Genomic DNA, 21,900 nt, shown 5'->3' with positions numbered 1-21,900 from the left:
TTTATAAGTATCACGTTGAGCATGAGGGACACAAACAAACTGAAGTACTTAGAAAAAAAAGACAACCAAGATAAGGAAGGAGTTGCATGGAAACCCATGTAACAGGAGAAAAAAATGAGGGAGTGAAATGCTTAAAACCTAAGGGACTGAAAATATTAAAATACTGAAAAACTGATTTAAAAATCACACATACTACTTAATAGCTTTACTTTTATATCAAAGGTTTTCTTATATTTAATTATTTAACTGTCAGCATAACTTTAAAATTATCTAAATATCTGCTCAATTTTAACACATTTGATCAACTTGTTTTGACTTTATATTTAATTTCTCAATGCTTTCATTGTAACAGAATTAATACAACAATCAGGAATGAATAATATAATCTCCCAATCTTTATACACTTTTGTTGTTGTTAACCTAAGACTTTTTAAAAACTAAGTTCTGTATTCATGGAAAACATTTAAAACATCGATCTATATTTAGAAGCAAGAAGACAGAGCACAACCAGTCAGAATCATAGCATCTAACACATTTGTATGGGAGAAAGGCAGCTGGCACACATAAAGAGGTTTCCTAATATACATTATTTGAAGTCGGATATAACTTACAATTCTTCTCATCTCTTGAAAATGCTTGATATCATGTTCTAACAAAGCAACCATATAATTAGGGCTAACTAGTTTTAGTGAATACAGTGCTCTCTTAAAAAATATAAGTTCTAGACAGTATGAATTATACCTTCAGCCTGTGAAAGCGAACAATATCTCCGTTTTTATAAATTATTGGAAGGCTTTCATAATTTCCACTAAAGAGCAGGCAGGTTAACTTTACATTTGTCTGGTCCACAATTGTAACAACCGAACAATAATCTGGAAAACACAAGAATATTTTACCTGACTTTTATTATTTCAAAAGATTTCAGTTCAAAATATCAAACAAACTTTATGCCTTTACGTATTCTAAGAATAAGATAAAAACACAGAGGCATTTTCTTTGCTCTCAAAATGCACTACAAAATTATTTTACAAGTGTTTCACAAAAACTAAATTTGGTAAAACAAAAATTAAAATCTTACTATAACTTATCTGGAGTGGCAATAACTTTATATTACACCAAAATTTAAAATCATGATTCAGATAAAAACATTCACCATAATATAATTTATAAAATAAACAACTGTAGAGTGAAAGCAACAGACTAAAAGATGTTTGCAACAAATCTGAAGATGAGTCAATATACTGCATAAAAGTCCCATGAGAACTGTTTATAAAATCTGGATATCACAATAAATATGTAATTCCAATGAATGAACAAAACATTGAGAATTATTTAACAAACTCAAATGGGAAATGATTTATTAGTTACCTTTATGAGTTTACACACTACAGAAAGAAATATTTTATATAATTTAAACTGGAAAACAATTAATGATAATTGAGTTGCAATGGAAACAATAACTTCAACTATTGTTGGTAGTAAAATTGCAACATATGCTGATTTTTAATATACAAGTTTCAGAAAATTGCACACTCAAAAATATGTTGACTTGTGTCCTTTGCAAGAGCCTAGTAATTACAATATCCTATCTAATAAAGAGTTGATATGCAAATTGACCATACTCCAACACACAAGATGGCCACCCCCATGTGGACACAAGATGGCCTCCACAAGATGGCCAGCAGGGGAGGGCATATGTGGGACCAGCCCTGAAAGGGAGGGCAGTTGGGGGTGATCAGGCTTGCAGGGGAGGGCAGCTGCCTCTAACCAGGAATAGAACCAGTGACATCTTGGTGCATGGGATTACACTCAACCAACCGAGTCACACTGGATGGGCACAGGTTACCCGTTTTAACAAATACTAAACAGGCAAACTACTAAAATAAGTTCTATTTAACTACTCTAAGAAGTGTTCTACCAAATACAAACATACATACATAATCCTTCAATAATGACTACATAAAATGAAAATATTTATTTCCCATGATTCACTTTTTACTTAGTCCCAAATGAAGAAAAAATTAACTTGTGGAATTAAAGACAACTTATAACTTCACATTTTAATAATAAAGTTAAAAGCCTAAGAAGGTCATATTCTATTTTCTTGATAGCTAACATCAGCAGGGAAGGTAGAAACAGTAAAAAAATACATTAATTAAGTATTCTTACTTTACCAAAGAGTACATAATCTCTAAAAAAGTATTCAACCTTTACTGTACTGACTTTAACTACTTTAATGCATTAGTAAGACTTCATTTTTAAACTGTTGACAAAGTATTTAACTACTTTAATGCCTAGGCAATACTTCATGTACCTTGATATAAATATGGAAAAGATAACAAATGATAAATTAAGCCCTATGCTCTGCAATCTTGAGCAATTCACTTAATTTCCTCAGAATGATTAAGTATAAATTACTTTGGAGTTTTATTATAAGAAAAAGTTGAGAGTACATCCAAGCAAGGTCCTTAATCAAAGAATCATCCATGGATAAATTATGTAACTCACATAAAAATACTTCCTGAAAGCTGCTTCACCATTTTATCTACTACAACACTGCTTTTAAACTAATCAGTATTTCGGCTACAGCTTTCCGTTCATATAAAATTTTATTGAAACATTCAAGTAAAAGCTATGATGGCAAATCACCAAATCAAGGTCATATTATATGCTACAATCTTTGTTTCATAAGGAAGCATCATACAACACATATAACAGCACTCTCTTTAGTAGGCTGGTGTGAGGTTATATAATTTCCCTTTGTGTTTTTATTATATTGCAAATGATCATGGGAAGCAGGAAAGAAAAGGAAGCATAATCACTATGACCTTTTGATATATATAGTGAAAGAGATTAAATAAAAAGGTAAGTAGGTACACAGATAGGTATTCCACGAGTTCATAGTTCATAACTGTTATTCTGAAATTACAAAGACAAGCAATGATCTCTTATCTTCACAAAGGTTGTATTTAAAACAAGAAAGACCAAACAACAAAAATATATTTAATTTACCTATAAAAGTATATTGATATTCAGTGCCCAATGTATATGCTTTCTTCATACACTGTGCTGCCTGAATTTATTCAAGTCAAATGCTAGCTCTATCACATCAGTGACCTTTAGCAAACCTCTTAAATTGTCTCCTGTTTTTCAACTGTAAAATGGGAGTAACAATAAGAATCTAATACACAGGGTTTTGTGAAGATTAAATGAGATAAACCATTAAAAATTCTCTTACAAGTGGTATAATTACATGTACTCTTCAAGGGCTCATACATCCAGAAAGTCCCTTCTCCCAATGCCTTCTCAGATGCCCACAACTACAAGCAGTCTTCCCCTCTGACCTCCGTTTTGCACTGCACTTTTTTATCTTCTCTCTCAGTCACACTACTTTCTACCTTGTATGCCTTTTATTTTTAATATAACTTAAACTAAAGCGTTTAATACACACCTCAGACCCTTTCTCTCTTAAATAGCTTGTAGATAATATTACTCAAATTTCAACATGCCTTATTTCCTTGAATATGTGATGCACTCAAAGTTCAAATAGTAGATTTACGTTGGTCCAGAATTTATCACAAATTGAAGATAACTTTGTAAGAGTTAATGTGACTTAAACAGCAGATATTCTGATTATTAAATTCATTTCCCTAAGAAAGAGAGAGTGCATGAACCCCCAAACTCAGACTCTCTTTCCAGTCTTAGGAAGAAATAAAGCAGTAAAAGCAAAATCTGCAATTTCTAGTGTAATTACTGTAAGAATCTTTCTTTAAAATTTTCCATAATTATACATACACATGACTAAAAATAAAGATATATGAATTAAATGTTAATTTGTTCACACATTAAACACTGAAGGCCTGATATATACTAAAGATCATGCTAGAGCTGTAGCAGGGAGAGAAGCTAGAGTCAAATAGGTAATTAAGTCAGTGTGACCAGTGCACTAACGGGTACTTTGGGAGCACACAGGGGAGCATCTAACCTACAGGCATGAATAAAGTATGATTTAGAGTAGGATTTCTCAACCTCAACAGTGCTGACATTTTGGGCTGGATAATTAATTCATTGTTGGGCAGGGGGTGTCCATGCATTAAAATATATTAAGCAGCGTATCTGGTCTATACCCACTAGATTATACAGACTGTCCTTGAGATACATCGGACTGGACATACATCATCTCCCCTTTACTTATAAAAATAAAAATTAAAATAAATAAGCTCAGTGCTTTAAGTTTTTTATCATTTATTTACTACAAATAAAGGTCAGGAATTGTTATCTTTCTTTTACATTTTTTTTACTGTTTCACTTCATTACTGCTGTAAGTGCTCCATGTGAGTGACATAGATGTTTATGTAGGTAGGTTCCGACTTACAGCAAAAATTGAAAATTGCGTTTGTTGCACCGTAGGAACGGATCTCCAACATAACCCAAGGACCTGCTGTATCTGGTATATACATAGCACCCAATAAATTTTTGTTAAATAAATTAATGTATGAGCAAACAAACAAAAGAACCCTATGTGTTTATTTTTGTTTTAATTGCTATATATTAAATCAAGAATGTCTGTAGTGATTTTGATATTAACTGGCTATTCAAATAAATAAGTATGAACATACTACAGATCAGGAGTTTGTTTGCAATGTGGAACTCAAAGGGTGGGGACATGAACCTTTGATAGTATATGCTTAATTTTTATGTATGTACATGTATTTTCTGGAATAGGCTCTATAGTTATCATCACTTTCATAAGGAGGCAAGACTGCAAAATGGTTAAAACTGAGACTATACTTTCTGTCTGGAAGACAAAACAGGCTCGGTGCTTAATGTTAATCCCAGTGTATTAAACTAGAGGCCCAGTGCACAAAATTCATGCATTTGGGGGGGTTTCTTTTAGCCTGCCCTGTGCCCTCTCACGGTCCAGGATCCCTTGGGGGATATTCAACTGTTGCAGAGGCAGGAGAGGTTCCCACCACTGCCACTGCACTTGCCAGCCATGAGTCTGGCTTCTGGCTGAGCAGCGCTCCCCATAAAAGTGCATTGATACCAGGGGGCAGCGCCTGCATTGAGTGTCTGCCCCCTGGTGGTCAGTGTGCATTATAGGACTGGTCATTCCGCCATTTGGTCCATTTGCTTATTAGTCTTTTATTACATAGGATTAGAGGTCCAGTGCACAAAATTCGTGCATGGGTGGGTCCCCCCCTCGGCCCAACCTGCACCCTATCCAATCCAGGACCCCTTGGGAGATGTCAGACTGCTGGTTTAGGCCTGATCCCAGGAATCAGGTCTAAACCAGCAGTCAGACATCCCTCTCACAAATCTGGACTGCTGGCTCCTAATTGCTCACCTGCCTGCCTGCCTGCCCCTATCTGCCCCTCCCCCTTGTTGGCCTGATCGCCCTTCACTGCCCCCTCTGCCAGCCTAATTGTCCCCAACTGCCCCCCCTACTGGCCTGGTCACCCCACATGCCCCCTCCCTTGCCAGCCTGGTCACCCCACACAGCCTGCTGTTCACTCATTTGGCCATCCTTCAGTAACCCCCCTGCTGGCCTGGTTGCCCCATGCAGCCTGCTCATTCAGCCTTTGATCATCCCTCACTAACCCCCTTGCTGGCTTGGTCATAGGCAGCCATTTTGTGAAGGTGTGAGGGTCAATTTGCATATTACCGCTTTATTATATAGGATTACTGATAGAGGATTTACTCCTGCCAATTTGCTCTTGTTTTCAGTCTGTCCTGTAGCTCTTTTGTTCCTTGTTTCCTGTTACAGTCTTCCTGTGCTTCACCTTATTCCTTTCTTGTTTTCTTGTCTTTCATCTATAGGTATTTTCTCTGTGGTTACCAAAAGTTTACATAAAACCACTTATAGTTATAATATCTAACTTAAACTGATAAAAAATAAAGTTATATCACATACAAAAACTCTACTTTTACTCCCCCACATACGCACTTTACATTATTGATGCCACAATTTATATCTTTTAATATTGTGTATTCATTAACTTATGTTTACTGGTAATTATTTTTTATACTTTTGCTTTTTAGCTTCTAGACTAGAATTAAAAGTAATTTACATATCACTGCTAGAGTATAATAGTTTATCTATATTTCTGTTTTATAGATGTTTTAATACTTACATGTGCTGTCATATTGCTGTTTAGTATCTTCTGCATCTAAAGACCACATTTATTTTATAATTAAAAATAGCAAAAAAAACCCCATGAGTGTTGGTTGGCAATTATAAATATGACTTGAGCTTCTAAGGCAGGATACTGAAGCTGTATTCCTGAAACCAATAAAGCAGTACCAGTCTATTACATTCTTAACCAATTTTAATACCTACCAGTTCCTTTGCTTAGATATGGAGGCTTAAAGAACTTCACAACACCATAGACATTGACAACCATGCCACCTTTGAGTTCATTCAGTGGGGTGTACGTATAACGTGTTGCTGGAACCTGAAGAAAGACAGTAAATAAGGCAATATTATGTATTTATATTTTAGAATCATATTATGATCAAAGATGAGTCATCTAACCACATTTTTTTTTTCTTGTGAGTGTCTGAAAAGAGACTGAAGCTTGAAAAAGGAAATGTTCAGCTTAAAAGGTTACTATATAACCCACTAGTATTAACTTAGCTTAGGAATAACTATGATCATAAATGGTATAATTTGTACACAATTCGAAGAAATGATATTTAAAAGATTCTGGTCCTTGTTTTTAACCCTAAAGTATTATCATTTCAAAACTTGTGGGAAATAGACTTTATTTTGGACTAAATAAAGCCAGGTTTTAATTACAAATGGTGTAAAGACATTAAAAATGGTAATTAGCAATGAAATTTTCTGAAATAACTATATAAGTTTGGAAAGAAAAGGGAAAGTGATTCCCAAGGATAAGTCTACATATTTGTCAAACAATCCATAAAAGAGTTAAAACATCTGGTCCTATTACCCAATATATTATCTTAAGAAATATCTCCCTAATATATAGATGAATGACAATATCTATTTTGGTCATCTAAGTAATGTACTTGTTAATTCATAGCCAACAAACAACTTAACTATAATCTGGCTTTCCATGTAAATAAGCCAGTATATATGTATGCAGAGCAGCTAAGTTATACCCTAATAGTTCGGAATACCTGGGCTTTCTGAACAACCATTTTCCTCAAGTTTAGAGGCTCCTTTGTTTACTTCTGCCTTATTTATGGGTTCATGGATGCATCAAATATTTGAACCTAATCTATTTATACCAATTCTGAGAAATACTAATATTTGGGATTAATTTACCTTTTTTTTTTTTTTTTTTTTTAACAAAGTACATTAATCCTTTAATTGGTTATACTTTCCCTAAATCAAAAATTCAATTTATACCATTATATAATTATTCAGAATTTAAAACCTGTACCTCGTAGTTACTGTCAATTAGAAACAAAATCTCTGAACTCTGTCCACTAGAAACTAAGGGCTTAAGAACATAGAACACAAATTTTGTATTAAACTTTATCAATATACTAGAGGCCCAGTACACAATATTCATACACTGGGGTTTGGTGTCTCAGCCCAGCCCGCATCCTCTTGCAGTATGGGTCCCCTCAGGGGATGTCCACCTGCTGTGGAAGTAGGAGAGGCTCCGGTCACTGCTACTGTTCTCACCAGCTGTGAGCCTGGCTTCTGGCTGAGTGGTGCTCCCTGCACCACTCCCTCCCCCGCTTGGGAGTGCACTGACCACTGGGGGCAGCTCCTGCATTGAGCATCTGTCCCCTGGTGGTAAGTGTGCATCATAGTGACCAGTTGCTCTGCCATTCTGTGGATTTGTATATTAGCCTTTTATTATATAGAATTTGCTTCTTTCTAGTTTCACTCAGCTACAAGAAGCTCACCTGTAAAAAACAGGAAACTTCCTATTGCTATCATAACAAAGTTTTATTAAATATTCAAGGTGAGAAAAAAAAGAAAAGCAAAATGTCTGATAAGCCTAATAAATTACTTCTAATTACATAATTCAACACATAATAATCTATTTAAGTACAATATGATTAAAACAAAAGAAATACATTTGGCTGAGGTTTAAAAGTAGTAGAAATCCCAATGTCTTCACATAAATAATTTTTTTTCCTTTTCAGTTTTCTTATGCATGTAGCTTAGTGAAAACACCAGCAGATCTTCCAGACAACAGAATAACCAGGTATTAATTACTAGGTAAATATATACTTTGAATGGAACATCAAATATCAAAAAAGTAAAGACTATAATTTCCCACTGTATCAAATATTACTTCAAAATCAAATTATAAAGATACGTATATATTCATGTGTGTATCTATAGTTGTGTATATGTGGGTGTATGTACATGTTCTAAATTAAAGTAAATATCCTCTTACCAAAGACATTGGCTCTGTAGAAAAATGTATTATAGCTTTAACATAAACCTGGGGGGAAAAAAAACACACACACACACAAAAAACAGAAAGGGTTTATTTGTATACAACAACTTCCAATGAGATTATAGACCTTTAACTGTAGTAAAACTACACACTTAACCTGTATATAATATTCAAACGCATCACAGTAGCATAAAGTTATGGCTTTTAAATTAACAGTGATATGTACAAAGTAGTCTAAGCTAAGCTTCAGTCTACTTATTAATTTTAATACACTACTTCATTAATTTTAAGGACAACTTTTAGCCCAATAATGCCCTGTGCACTAGAGAGAAACAGGCAGATGTTGGCCTGTAAGCACATGGCTTGACCCAACTCTGCAGGACAGCTTTCCTCAAAAAGGTGTCTGCAAGTGTGTGTGGGGGGTAGAGATGGGTTTGGAGGAGGGAAAAAGTGAAGACAGAGAGAATGAGCACCTTCATAAAAGAATAAGATAGGAGGAAATCAGTTTTACCTAAAACGGGATAACTGATCAACTTAAATAGATCATCAAAGAGGCTGACAATATAAATGCAAAGAATAAGATAAAGTGTGGAGTGCCTGTGAAGTTTCAACATTTTCATCAATAAGTAACTATCTTTAAGGGACTTTTCTTTTCTACCTGGAGTCATCTAACCATAAAGTTAGGAAAAAAATTCTATTTTAAAACTTAAAATATTAAATTAAAATAATCCAGATTAAATTGCAGACTTATAGAAGCACTACTCCTATTCCGACATTTTACCTCATTAAAACTATAACATGAGCGGAGACTAAAAGTTACACACTTACATAAACAGTTGACCTGAAGTCCTCAAGTGCTTTCAAAAATAAGCAATGTTCACCATCTTTGCTTGTCGTAGGTGAAGACGAAACAATAAAACTAGCCACTGCAATGGTGTCCTACATTAAAAAAAAAAGTTTCTATTATCAAAATATCTATAATTTTTTATTATTTTTAAACAGGAATCATTGCTATAAAATGGAAACTGGTTAGGTGGACTTTTTTAATGTTTTCTAAATATAAGCCTACTACCTCCTCTAAAAGGGTACCAACAGTGTAGCCATGGATATTATATCCCACTTCACAGACCAAGAAAACACTAAATCATCTGGAAAATTTTATTTATTTAACGGGGCTTCAAAAATCAATGTTTATCTCAATTTATGTCAATAAGTTTGTACAAATAAACAAAATGAAGACAAAATGCATGATCCAACAGTATTATGAGTGGAATTTAAATGAAACAATCTCAGATTTGAGAAAGACATCTCAGTACAAAAACTCCACACTGTTTCAAAGCTAATATATGCGCCTATAAGTTCAGGGTCTGAGACATAAGACATTCCCATCTATAAACTATTACGGTTTATAATAGCAATAAGAAGTCACTCTCCATTTAGTCCTGCCTACCTTATACTACAGTTCAACTGTCTTATTTTCCAAACACTAAAACATACACACTCAACAAGTTCTGTCTTGTTTCATTACATACTAATTTTACCACCCAAATCTTGAAATAAAAAAATTCCTGGGCTTTTGGCAGTTTCTCTCAATAATCTTAATCTCTACCAAGTAGAAGCCTTTGGTATAGAAGACTTTAGCTTTGCACATACAAAGGTTGGTTTCTATTCCCAGGATTCTATATGTGGATCCATTAACTAGGCAGTGAGCATCTTGAAGACAGGGACTGCTTTATATTTACAGGGTTTGGCACACAGCAGGCTCTCCTTAAATAGTTTGTGAGACAATGAAAGGATCTTATATTGTCTTTCTAAAACCTCTAGTCCTATCCAGATATCCAACTCTGCAAAATTTTCCTTTTTTTACTCTTCTTCAGGTGATTGCCAAACAATTGTGTCTATCCCCATGGTCGGCAAACTGCGGCTTGCAGCCACATGTGGCTCTTTGGCCCCTTGAGTGTGGCTCTTCCACAAAATACCCTGGTCTGGGCAAGCTCATTTTGAAGAAATGGCGATAGAAGTTTAAGTTTAAAAAATTGGCTCTCAAAAGAAATTTCAGTCGTTGTACTGTTGATATTTGGCTCTATTGACTAATGAGTTTGCCGACCACTGGTCTATCCTGATAATGCTAATAATCTCAACTCCTTATAGTTAAATGGGAGAAAATGTTCCTTCTTACTCTATGTTTCCTCACTGTTTTAAAGGGGAATAAAATAAACAGTAAGATGGCTTCTGGAACAAATTACTTTTACAAACAGAAAAATATGCAATGCTTTCAATTTATTATCTCAGACCAGTAGGCTCTGATTTAAATGAAAAATTAAGATTTTAGTAAAAGATTTAAAGTTTAATCAAACTCTCTTGGCTCCGAGAGAAACCTTCACTCCTCAGCATGGAAGCAGTGAAGAGGCCACCGATGCCCCCTTTCCCTGAAAGAATTCAGAGCCAAGATCCTTGAGGGGACGTGGTAGGCAGACAGATAGACATGAGCAGAGCAAGGACAATGGGCCAGCTGGAGGAGAAAGGGATGGGCCAACCCTGAGATGTGCTTTTTTGCCACTCCAACTGCTCTGAAGCCAGCAATGAACCTGTGGACTCTCTCCCGCTCCCTTCCTCTAAGAAATCAAACAGGTTTTAGAGCAGGTAACGAATCAGTTAACGAAAAAGAGGGGAGAATTTGTAAGAAACACGCCTCTGGTTTACCTTCATAGAAAAGAAACAGCACATGGCCCGGCCATTACTGAATTTCCAGAGCAAACAGGACGTGGGGCTGTGGAGAGGGTATGAACTGTACAGCGGCCAATAGCATTGTCCTGGGAAGATTCCCCTAGGACCCAGACAAAGGGAGGTGGAGGCAACTAGAGAAGCCCCAGCCCATTTCTTTTAAAATAATCCAATGGCAGACAGCAAGACCTAGGCAGCCGGACATCCCTCTCACAATTCTTTCCTTGTATTTTATATCCACATATTAAATGTTCAAACTTACTTTAACTAGAAGCTAAAACTGGAGAAGCAGAAAAAAGGGGGTCTCATACTGAGGGAGGTAAAATGAGAACATATGTATTCCAGCAAAATGTATCATTAGTCTAGCAAAGCAAAAATTAAACTTTTGTTAAAAAATTTCTTTAGCCCAAGTCGGTTTGGCTCAGTGGATAGAGTGTCAGTCTGCAGCCTCAAGGGTCCCAGATTCGATTCCGGTCAAGGGCATGTACCTTGGTTGCGGGCGCATCCCCAGTGGGGGATGTTCAGGAGGCGGCTGATTGATGTTTCTCTCTCATCTATGTTTCTAGTTATCTGTCCCTCTACCTTCCTCTCTGTAAAAAAAAATCAATAAAATATATTAAAAAAAAATTTTTTTTTTAATGTTTTAAGATATTTGTTGTATTCAAATACAGAGCTAACCTCAAGGTCATGAGCACGAAACAAATAAAGATGCAGGAATCTAAACAGAAAATTCATTGTTTTGTGCAGTAAGTTTTACCTTTGGCAATAATCTTTAACCTTAATACTGTAAGCTCTGAATTAAATAGCCTATTTAGGCCTCCCAAATGACCAGCATTTGTGGATTTTAAACCAGAAAGAATGTAAACTGTGACCTCAGTCTCCTCACCATTGTATTTTAAAAAGGAGAAATCTACTTACCATTGTTAGCATCCTCTATTATCTGACAAGTACTAATTAGGTAGTATAGTTCTATTCTATTCTAAAGAATATTTTTAAAATTTCAATAGAAGAAAACACTTTACACATGTTAGATAAAATACTAATATCTAACATATAGTATATATTTTGTAGATGCAATATACATGTTCTGCTAATTTCATTATATTATAACCTTTAATATTATTTCTCAAATAAAAAATTAATATTAGAACCTTAAAAGATAAAGATGGAAATGTATTTAATATATAAGCAAATAGATTCCTAACATTCAAAAACATGTAATTATTTTCAAAATCCTCTTCTAAGATATCCAAGATATATTGTGGGGAAAAAAAACCACACCAATTTATAAAATATGGATAGATGAAGTCACTTGGTAAAAAATATACGGATACAAAATTATGCATATATATCATATATAGTTATCCACATATATTTATAAAAGCTGAAAGGATACTGAGAGAGAGAGAGAGAGAGAGAGAGAGAGAGAGAGAGATAGCGTGCAGTACAATGGGAAAAGGCAAAGGGAGTGTGTTCAGATGTAGAGGGGGGCAGCGTCTGCTTTTCTGGTTATACCTTTGCATATTGCTTGAATATTTCAAAGCTATGACAACATAAGAACAATACTTAAGCTAAATAGTTTCAAGACCTAATTCAAGCCCACTATTTCTCCCTGAGACAGGAAAAAAATACATTTGTGGAGATAAGTTTCTCCACTTACTACAAGTGCTATAGCAAATCTTAGACTTAGAATGTTTATTTTCAGAACAGTACTAATGACCATCACCACAGGGTATTAATAGAGATTACTATGCTTATCAAATAATAAACATATGGAAGCACTTTGCAACTTGTGAAATTCCATACAAATGTAATAAAATATTCTTAGTAACAGAGTAGAAAAAAAGATGTCATATGTCAAAGATTAGTAATAGACTAATTTTAGTAAAAGATTAGAAAAAAACTGGTTAAACTGTCCAGTTGGTATGACTCAGTGGTTGAGCATCAACCTATAATCCAGAGGTCACAGTTTAATTACTTCCAATACAAGGTTGGGTGGCAGCGGAGAAAGTGAGCATCCTGTATCGTATTCCTAATCTCAGGGGAAATGCTTTCGATCTTTGACCATTGAGATGTTAGTTGTCAATTTTTCATAAATGTACTTTATAATGTTGAGGAAGTTCTCTTCTATTCCTAGTTGTTTAAGTGTTGTGATTATGAACAGGCGTAGGGTTTTATGAAATGCCTTTTCTGCATCAATTAAGATGATCATTTCCTTTTTTTCCTTTGTTCTCTTAATGTGATATATTGCAATGATTTGTTTTCTTATCTTGCACTCCTAGGATAAATCCCACTTGGTCTGTGAATCTATTCCTTTAATATGCTGCTGGGTTAGTTTTGATAGCATTTTGATGAGGATTTAGCAGGCAAGTATTTTTAAAACAATTATAAGAAAATATTATAGCCCTTGTCAGTGAAGTTTGGTGGTTAGAGTGTCAGCCTGCTAACTAAAGGGATGTGGGTTTAATTCTTAGTCAAGGGCATGTACTTGGGTTGTAGGTTTAATCCTTGGCCCTGGTTGGGAAGCATATGGGAGGCAACCAATTGATGTGTCTCTCTCACATCAATATTTCTCTCTCTGTCGCCCTTCCTTCCAAAAATATACTCAGGTGAGGATTTTTTTTTTTTTAAGAAAAAAAACATTACAAACATACAGAAGCTACTGCTCATATTGTTACTTAGTAAAACAAAAACAAAAAAATTTGAGAGTAAATGTATATATCTTTAAGACATTCTATTGAACATTAAAAATTAAAATGAAGAGGAAAAAATGTCCCTTTTTATGTCAATGCTGAGTTTTACTAATCTTAGGGTTGCTGCGATTTTAAAGATGCTGCTTCTTTACGCATCATTCTTTTACATACCTGCAAACATGTAATGAATCTCTAAAAAGAGTCTAGAGGATGAATATAGCATCATCAATAATTCTAAGCCCACCTCTAAAATGATAAATATGAAAATATTTTACCCCTTCAATGAAAACTTTTGCACAGTCCTTTGCTAATTTTCCAAAAAATAACACATTGATGGTGTTACTCTCTGAATCTGCATTTTCTTGTTCTAGAGAAAAATACACACAGAAAACACTTATTCAATATAACAGTTTTATACACACAAGAAAAGTGATGGTAACTACATTCTAAAAACAATAGTTTTGCTCTGACCGAAGTGGCTCAGCTACCTGGGCATCCTCCTGTGCACCAAAGGATTGCTGGTTCCATTCTGGGATAGGGCACGTACCCAGGTTGTGGGCTGATCCCTGGAAGGGGGCATGCAGGAAGCAGCCAATAGACGTTAAGCTCTCACATCAATGTTTCTCCCTCTCTCTCCCTTTTCCTCACTGTCTCTCAAAAATCAGTTAAAAATATTTGAAAAAATAAAAACAATGTAATTATAAAGAATAATTAAAATGTTTACAATTCAATTTTGGTTTACTACTTTCAAAAACAATGAAGAGAATGCTACTGGGCACAAAAACCAAAACTATAACAAGGTTCAAATAGAACACGTTCTATAAATTTCTGTAAATATCACATTAATATCACCTAGTGACCATATTCAAATAGAATATGTTCTATAAATTTCTGTAAATATCACATTAATATCACCTAATGACCACTTTCTATTTAATTCCCTATATTTATAATCAAAAGAAACTGAACAAGATATTCATTGTTTCATTTTTATACAATATAACAATATCACCCCGCAAATATTACTTAACTTCTAGTAACTACCGTTCCTGGCATATTAAGTTTTAAGTTAGACAAGTGTGGTTGTCTCCCCCAGCGCCCATATATTGAAGAGTAAAAGAGCTGTGTAAAGACCAAGCTATCTGCAATTTTGAAAATAAAAATTACTTGGGTGTAAGAAATAAGCATTGTACATGTCACCTCATTTGGATTTTCTAGGCTTTGGGAAAGAATCTCCATATCTTCATTCTCTAGGAATCACTTCCGATAACCACGGAAGCAAGGCCGAGTGCTAAGACTCGATTATATCATCGTATCAGTAAAATTGTGCTTCGGTGTGTATTTATCTGTATGTGTACATTTATCAATATATACAAAGTTACCCATTTGTATATTACGGGGGAAAAACTAAGTAGAAATGATCTTATATACCTTGTAGTCCAATCTTCAAAATAGATGTTCTGTTTCCACCATAGGTTAAAGGAGAGATACGTGAAAGTTTTCCCTGGAATAAGAGAAAAAGAATTACACAGAAAAGTCAAGAGGTTATTATAATACCAAGATAAAAAGATTGGAATCATTTTTAAAGGCAATTGACTTTTATCTTTCAAGCAATCAAAGTACCATGTTTAAGTAAGTATTTTTAAGATATGAAAATGATTTATCTAGAGAAAAACAAGGGCCTAAAAATACTTTTGTTCATAAATTAGTATTTTTTTGTTTGTTTTTTATTGTCTTAACTTTTACATATGTCTCCTTTTTCCCTGATTGATTTCACCTCCAACCATTTCCACCCCTGAGAGCAAGCCCCCAAGGCTCCAGTATCTTCAAGTCCTTTGGTTGATCTCCAAATTCCCCACCCGACCCATAAAGTAATTTAATCCTATCTATATTAATAAAAGGGTAATATGTTAATTAGATTGGAAGACCTTCCAGGAGACCATCTGGACATTTTTTTGGACAAAGCCATGGTGGCAGGGCTGAGGTAGAGGCGGTTAGAGGCCAAGAGGGGAGGGCAGTTGTGGGTGATCAGGCTGGTGGGGGCAGGGCCACTGGGGGTAAGCAGACCAGCAGGGGAGGCCAGTTGGGGGCGAGCAGGCTGTCAGTAGGGGTCAGTTGAAGGTGATCAGAACAGCGGGAGAGCAGTTTGTAGTGAGCAGGCCAGCAGCGGGGCAGTTGGGGGTGCACAGGGCCAGCAGGGGAGGCAGTTGGGAGCAAGCACACTGGCACAGGGGGCAGTTTAGAGAGATCAGGCTGGTGGGGGAGGGGGCATTTGGGGGCAAGCAGTCCAGCAGGCACAGTTGCTAGGGGCAATCAGGCAGGCAGGTGAGTGGTTAGGAGCCAGCAGTCCTGGATTGCAAGAGGGATGTCTGACTGCTGGTTTAGGCCCGATCCCTATAAACAGGCAGTAGACATCCTTCAAGGGGTCCCAGATTGGAGGGTGCAGGCCAGGCTGAGGAACACCCCCCACCCCCACTTGAATTTTGTGCACCGGACCACTAGTTAGTTAATATTACCAAATCCTTGTTTTATATATAAAGATGAACTACCTCAACTTCAACTTTATTTTAGCCTGTAAAACTGTTTTCTACTAAAGGAAAAGATTAAGTTTGCTCCTAGAAAGAAATGAAAACTTATTAAGAAAAAAATTTAAAATACAAAATGACAATCTAATAAATCTAATAAATAAGGACAGTGTAGACAAATCAATTGCCTAAGGCACAAATACAGTTTAGTCTTTGTTCTGCTTCTATAGCTAAGTAATCCTGTCAGTCAAAAAAGGTACTTAATCAGAGTTTCAAAAAAATAAATTATTGAATCTGGATAGTTTTTATCATTTCTTTTAACTCTAAAATTTAGTGATTCTAAGAGAAAATATATTATAGAGCTCTTTGGAAACTTCCACACAGACATATAATTGGTTTAATAAAGTTTAAAAAGAGATCCTATCATACATATCTTCTAAACTAATATTCCAACTTTGATATAGCCAACAATAACAAAAAAAAAACAGCTATGTTCATAAATCAATCTTACTTAAAAGCATCAGAAAAAAAGAAAAATATAACCACCAGCAGCACAAAATGATTCAGTCAAAGTAAAGGTAAATAGTTCCACTCAGAAGGTAGGAAGCTGGAAATGAAAAAAAGTGGAACAATGAACAAATTCACAATTTTTCTCGACTCATCAGAGCTGAAAACAGAAAGCAACCAAATAACAAGATATCTAGGAAAAGAGAAGTACTTCCAATGAGAGATGAGAGGCAAGTATCTATATGGAGAATATTGATTAGAATGGCAAAACCAAAATGTAGCCTTATTTCTCTTTCCTTTACTCTTGTATTCATTATACTAATAAACCTCTCACCTATATCCCATCATTTTCTCCTTAGTCCCTAACTTAAAGTGAAATAATGAAAATGAAAAATTCACTAAATATGCATAACAGAATATTGGACATGGCAGAAAAAAAGGTTCAGTGAACTTGAAGACAGATCAATAAAAATTAATCTAAAAATCTCTTTCCATCAAAAAAGAAAATAGTGCTGAAGAAAAAGAGAACTGTAGGACACCAGCAAATACCCTAACATACAAACATACATGTAACTGACATCCAGAAGGAGAAAAGAGTAATAATGTCAGAGGGGAAAAAAATTCCAAGGAACATCCTATATAATAATAGCCCAGCGACCGAATAGCAGAATGACCAGAACAACCGGTAGACCAGTTGTTAGGATGTGCACTGACCACCAGGGGGCAGACACTCAATGTAGGAGCTGCCCCTGGTGGTCAGTGCACACCCACAATGGGAGTGCCATTCACTGACCGGCTTGGGCAGGTCCACAGCTGTTCAGCTGACAGGGATGAACGGCACTCCCATGGCAGGCTGATCCCCCAGACCATGTCCCCCACCAGCTCACGAATCCTGTGCACCGAGCCTCTAGTTAGCCAGTAATTTCCCTAACTTGATGAAAGACATGACTTATGGATCCAAGTAGTCAGTTACTAAGAAGCAGGAGAAATTCAAAGAAAAACCACACCTAGATGTACAACAATCTAACTACTAAAATCAAAAGATGACTATTCTGAGTTATGAACATTCTTACCTGGACATATTCCTTGCTATAATCACAACCTAGCTGTAGGGATCTGAAATCTACTTTGTGTAGTTTATTTAGCAGCTCAATTTCAGGCACCCCATTGACTTCTTTTATTAATTCCAGTGGCATATCAGATCTGCTTTACAGTGGCATATCAGATCTGCTGTCCAAAGCAAACTCAATCAGGGAAGTTGATATCTTGATGCTGAAAATACAGAGACCAGGTTTTTTTTATACAAAATCTAGTCAATTTCTGCTTTAAGCTTCTATGTCTTAGTTTTGCTTTTCTTTTTCTTTTAGTTAGTTGTCACTGTTGGCGGACGAGAGCTAGAGAATGAATTATGCTATAATTTTATTATAAGGATCAATATACACCTCTGAATGTATAATAATCTGGCCACTCAGTGTATATCCTATATAATAAAAGGCTAATATGCAAATTGTCCCCTCGACCAGGATTTTGACCAGTAGGCAGGCTGGCTAACCACCCCTGTCCCCTCCCCCTGGCCAGACTGGCCGAACCCCACCCATGCACAAATTCATGCACAAGCCTGTAACACACACACACACACACACACACACACACACACACACTGAGTGGCCAGATTATTATGCATTCAGAGATCATAGTAATCTGGCCACTCAGTGTATACAACCTTTATCTGAGGTATCATTGCCAAATATGTTAATATGTTCTCCCATACAGTGGGCTACCTTTTCATTTTGTTGATGGTTTCTTTTGTTGTGCAGAAGCTTTTTATTTTGATGTAGTCCCATTTGTTTATTTTATCTTTAGTTTCTTTTGCCCTAGGAGATGTAAACATATTATATGTAAACATATATGTAAACATAGTTCTATGAGAGATGTCTGAGATTTTGCTGCCTATGGTTTCTTCTAAGATTTTTTATGGTTTCACATCTTACATTTAAGTCTTTCATCCATTCTGAGTTTATTCTTGAATCTGGTTTAAGTTGGTGGTCTACTTTCATTTTTTTTGCATGTATTGATCCAATTTTCCCAGCGCTATTTACTTAAGAGACTATCTGGACTACATTGTATATTCTTGCCTCCTTTGTCAAATATTAATTGAGCATAATGGCTTGGGTAGGATTTATGCCAGGGATGCAAGGCTGGGTCAATATTTGCCAATGAATAATGCATCACATAAAAATATTGAAAGACAAAAATCACGTGTTCATATCAATAGATGCAGAAAAAGCACTCAACAAAATCCAACACCATTTTTTGATATAAAAACTCTGAGCAAAGTGTGAATAGAGGGATTACATCTAAACATAATAAAGGCCATACATGACAAACCTACAGCCAACATCATACTCAATGGGCAAAACTAAAACCATTTCCCCTAAGAACAGGAACGAGACAGGGATATCAGCTTTCAGCACTCCTACTCAACACAGTACTGGAAATCTTAGCCACAGGGATCAGACAAGAAGAAGGAATAAAAGGCAACCAAATTGGAAAGGAGAAAGTAAAATTCTAGTTATTCACACATGACATATTGTACATAGAAAACCCTATAGATTCCACCAAAAACTTCTATATTTAATAAATAAATTTGGCAATATAGCAAGATACAAAATTAATACTCAGAAATATATTGCATCTTTATAAGCCAATAATGAATTCTCAGAAAGAGAAACTAAACAAATAGCCCCATTTATCATAGCAACAACAACAAAAATAAGATACTTAGGAATGAACTTAACCAAAGAAGTAAAAGACTTCTACTCCGAAAACTACAGGACACTGAAAAAAGAGATAGAGGAAGCTATAAACAAGTAGAAGAATATACCATGTTAATGGATTGGTAGAATCAACATCATTAAAATGTCCATACCACCCAAAGCAATCTATAGATTCAATGCAATCCCCATTAAAACACCAATGGCATGTCTCACAGATCTGGAACAAATACTCCAAAATTTTATATGGAACCAAAAACAAACAAACAAACAAACATACAAACAAAAAACCCGAATAGCTTAAGCAATCTTAAGAAATCACAATACCAGATACCAAGTCATATAATACTACAAAACCGCTGTAATCAAAACAGCCTGGTGCTGGCACAAGAACAGGCATACAGTTCAATGGAACAGAACAGAGAACAGAGATTTTAGTTTTGCATTAAAAAAAAAAAAAAAAAACTACTTCTAAAAGTCAGTCTTACTATCTGTGGAAACTGAGCTAAGAATAGCCTTTACCACCGTGATGCTTTACAATGTACAAGCTACTGGGCAAGGAAAGTTTTGGCTTCATTTTTTTAAATCTCTTTGACAGTTTGATTATTGCGTAGGCAAACGGTAATTAACCAAAAAGCAAATTACTCCAAAATCTATCTGTTGCCTCCCGCCTCCCGCCCGTCTACAACCCAAAGAAATGACTACCGAATTGGTGTGCACTGCAGGTTCAATCTTATTCCTAAAAACTCTTTTTTCCCCCCAGCTAATCTAAAATATTTTTTATTATTTTTTTTATTAAGGTATTATATGTGTACATACCTTACCAACCTCCACCCCCCATCCCCACTCCCATACATGCCCTCCCCCCTGGACAGTTACTAGTCACTTAGTGCCCACAGTCACAGTGGGTGGATGGGTGCGCGCCACCCGTCCCGAGCCAGCAGCGCCCCCTGAGGGCGGGGACGGGGGAAACCCCACCGAGCGGCCCCCAAGCCCCGCGGGAGGCTGAGCCCCGCGGCTCCCGACAGGGACGCGCACCCAGATCTGCTCGGCACCCACTCCGTCCCCGCTGGCCGGGTCCACACTAACCAGCCTCTTTACTAAGCCGGCGCAGGTCCCAACCCTCCCTGGACCCACAGGACAAACTCCAAAGCGACTCGGAAACTGACTCACCGGCTTCCACAGCAAAACTCCGCGTTCAGACCGGCGCGCCCGTGACGTCACCGCGCGCCGGCGGCGTAGCTCCACGCATGCGTGCTAAGCCCCGGGACTCCGTCGCCGCCGTTTTCTCCCGCGCCCGCTGCGGACGGCGGACGGCTCCCAGCGTGTCCGTTTCCCTGGAAGTTAAAACGGGTCTCGTGTTTATTTAAATGAGGCTTGCGGCCCGCAGGCCGTGAGTTTGACACGCTCGGCCCAGAGACAGGGGGCGGGGCCAACCATAGCGCCCGCTCGGATTCCCGCCTTCCCTTAGCCCCGCCCCCGTCAGTTCCCGCGCTGGAGCCGGAAGCGCCCGCTGGGTAGGCGGGAGCTGGTGGTAATTCCTGTGCTAATTAAATATGATTCCAAAAGGGATCAGGGATTCCGTTTGCTGGACTGGAAGCTTCGGTGGGCTTGGTTACACGGCACTTGTTTTAACCTCCAGTTCTCCCACCCCCTACCCCATGCAGTGGTCCAGGTGTCCATGCTACAAAGAAATCGGCCCAGCAGCAAGGCTGTGTGCAGATGAGAAGGAAAACCCCTATTTTGTAAAAAACTGCTGTTTAGAATTTTCTGCTGTTTTTTAGATGGCCTCTTATTCTAAAAAAAAATGTTTGCTTTATAGCCTCCTTTAGCCTGCTTGAATAATGAGGAAGATAAACTTAGCTGTGTGACCTTGTAGGCCAGAGACTAGATATGCCCATACTCTCAATGCCATGCCAGGTGCATTTTTTAATTGGCTAGAACTGTGTTGTTATCAAGGCCAGCAGCGAGATAACCGCTAAGTGCGCATAGGGCTGGCTCTTTAATAAAAAGGGAAGTTCTGCTTGTAGCCTTGCTTAGAATTTGAATTCATTTTCTCTAAGCCCACCGCAGTGAATAAAGTGAATCTCTCCAAACTCTCCTGCATTGTTTGATCGGCATCTCTGTAACACAGACAGGCTTGATTGACCTCTTCGCTGGTCCACAGGGCCATGATTTTGTGTGTAATGAATAACTGCTCACCGCAGACCAAAAGCGGGCCAGGTATTCCTTGAGCTAAAAGGACTGACTGGGGTGCGGCAGGAAGGAGTGCAATTCATTCCAGCATCCA

General features: G+C 36.8%; 1 protein-coding gene across 1 annotated transcript in view; it reads right to left on the bottom strand.

The window, feature by feature from the left end:
* POT1 (protection of telomeres 1) overlaps positions 1-21,015 on the bottom strand; it is a 60,712-nt gene extending 39,697 nt beyond the window's left edge. Inside the window, exons 1-8 of the mRNA XM_084897673.1 lie at positions 20,784-21,015; positions 17,910-18,108; positions 15,236-15,308; positions 14,080-14,171; positions 9,216-9,326; positions 8,385-8,432; positions 6,341-6,455; positions 742-872 (exon numbers count right to left, since the gene is read on the bottom strand). Coding sequence (XP_084753799.1) covers positions 742-872; positions 6,341-6,455; positions 8,385-8,432; positions 9,216-9,326; positions 14,080-14,171; positions 15,236-15,308; positions 17,910-18,032 — 693 coding nt within the window. The 5' untranslated portion in view covers positions 18,033-18,108; positions 20,784-21,015. The remainder of the gene's footprint in view (positions 1-741; positions 873-6,340; positions 6,456-8,384; positions 8,433-9,215; positions 9,327-14,079; positions 14,172-15,235; positions 15,309-17,909; positions 18,109-20,783) is intronic.
* Between the last annotated feature and the right edge of the window lie 885 nt (positions 21,016-21,900).

This window comes from Pipistrellus hanaki (assembly GCF_964339955.1).
Source record: "Pipistrellus hanaki genome assembly, chromosome: 10".
NCBI classification, from domain to species: domain Eukaryota; kingdom Metazoa; phylum Chordata; class Mammalia; order Chiroptera; family Vespertilionidae; genus Pipistrellus; species Pipistrellus hanaki.
This window is presented reverse-complemented; position numbering and strand designations above follow the sequence as displayed.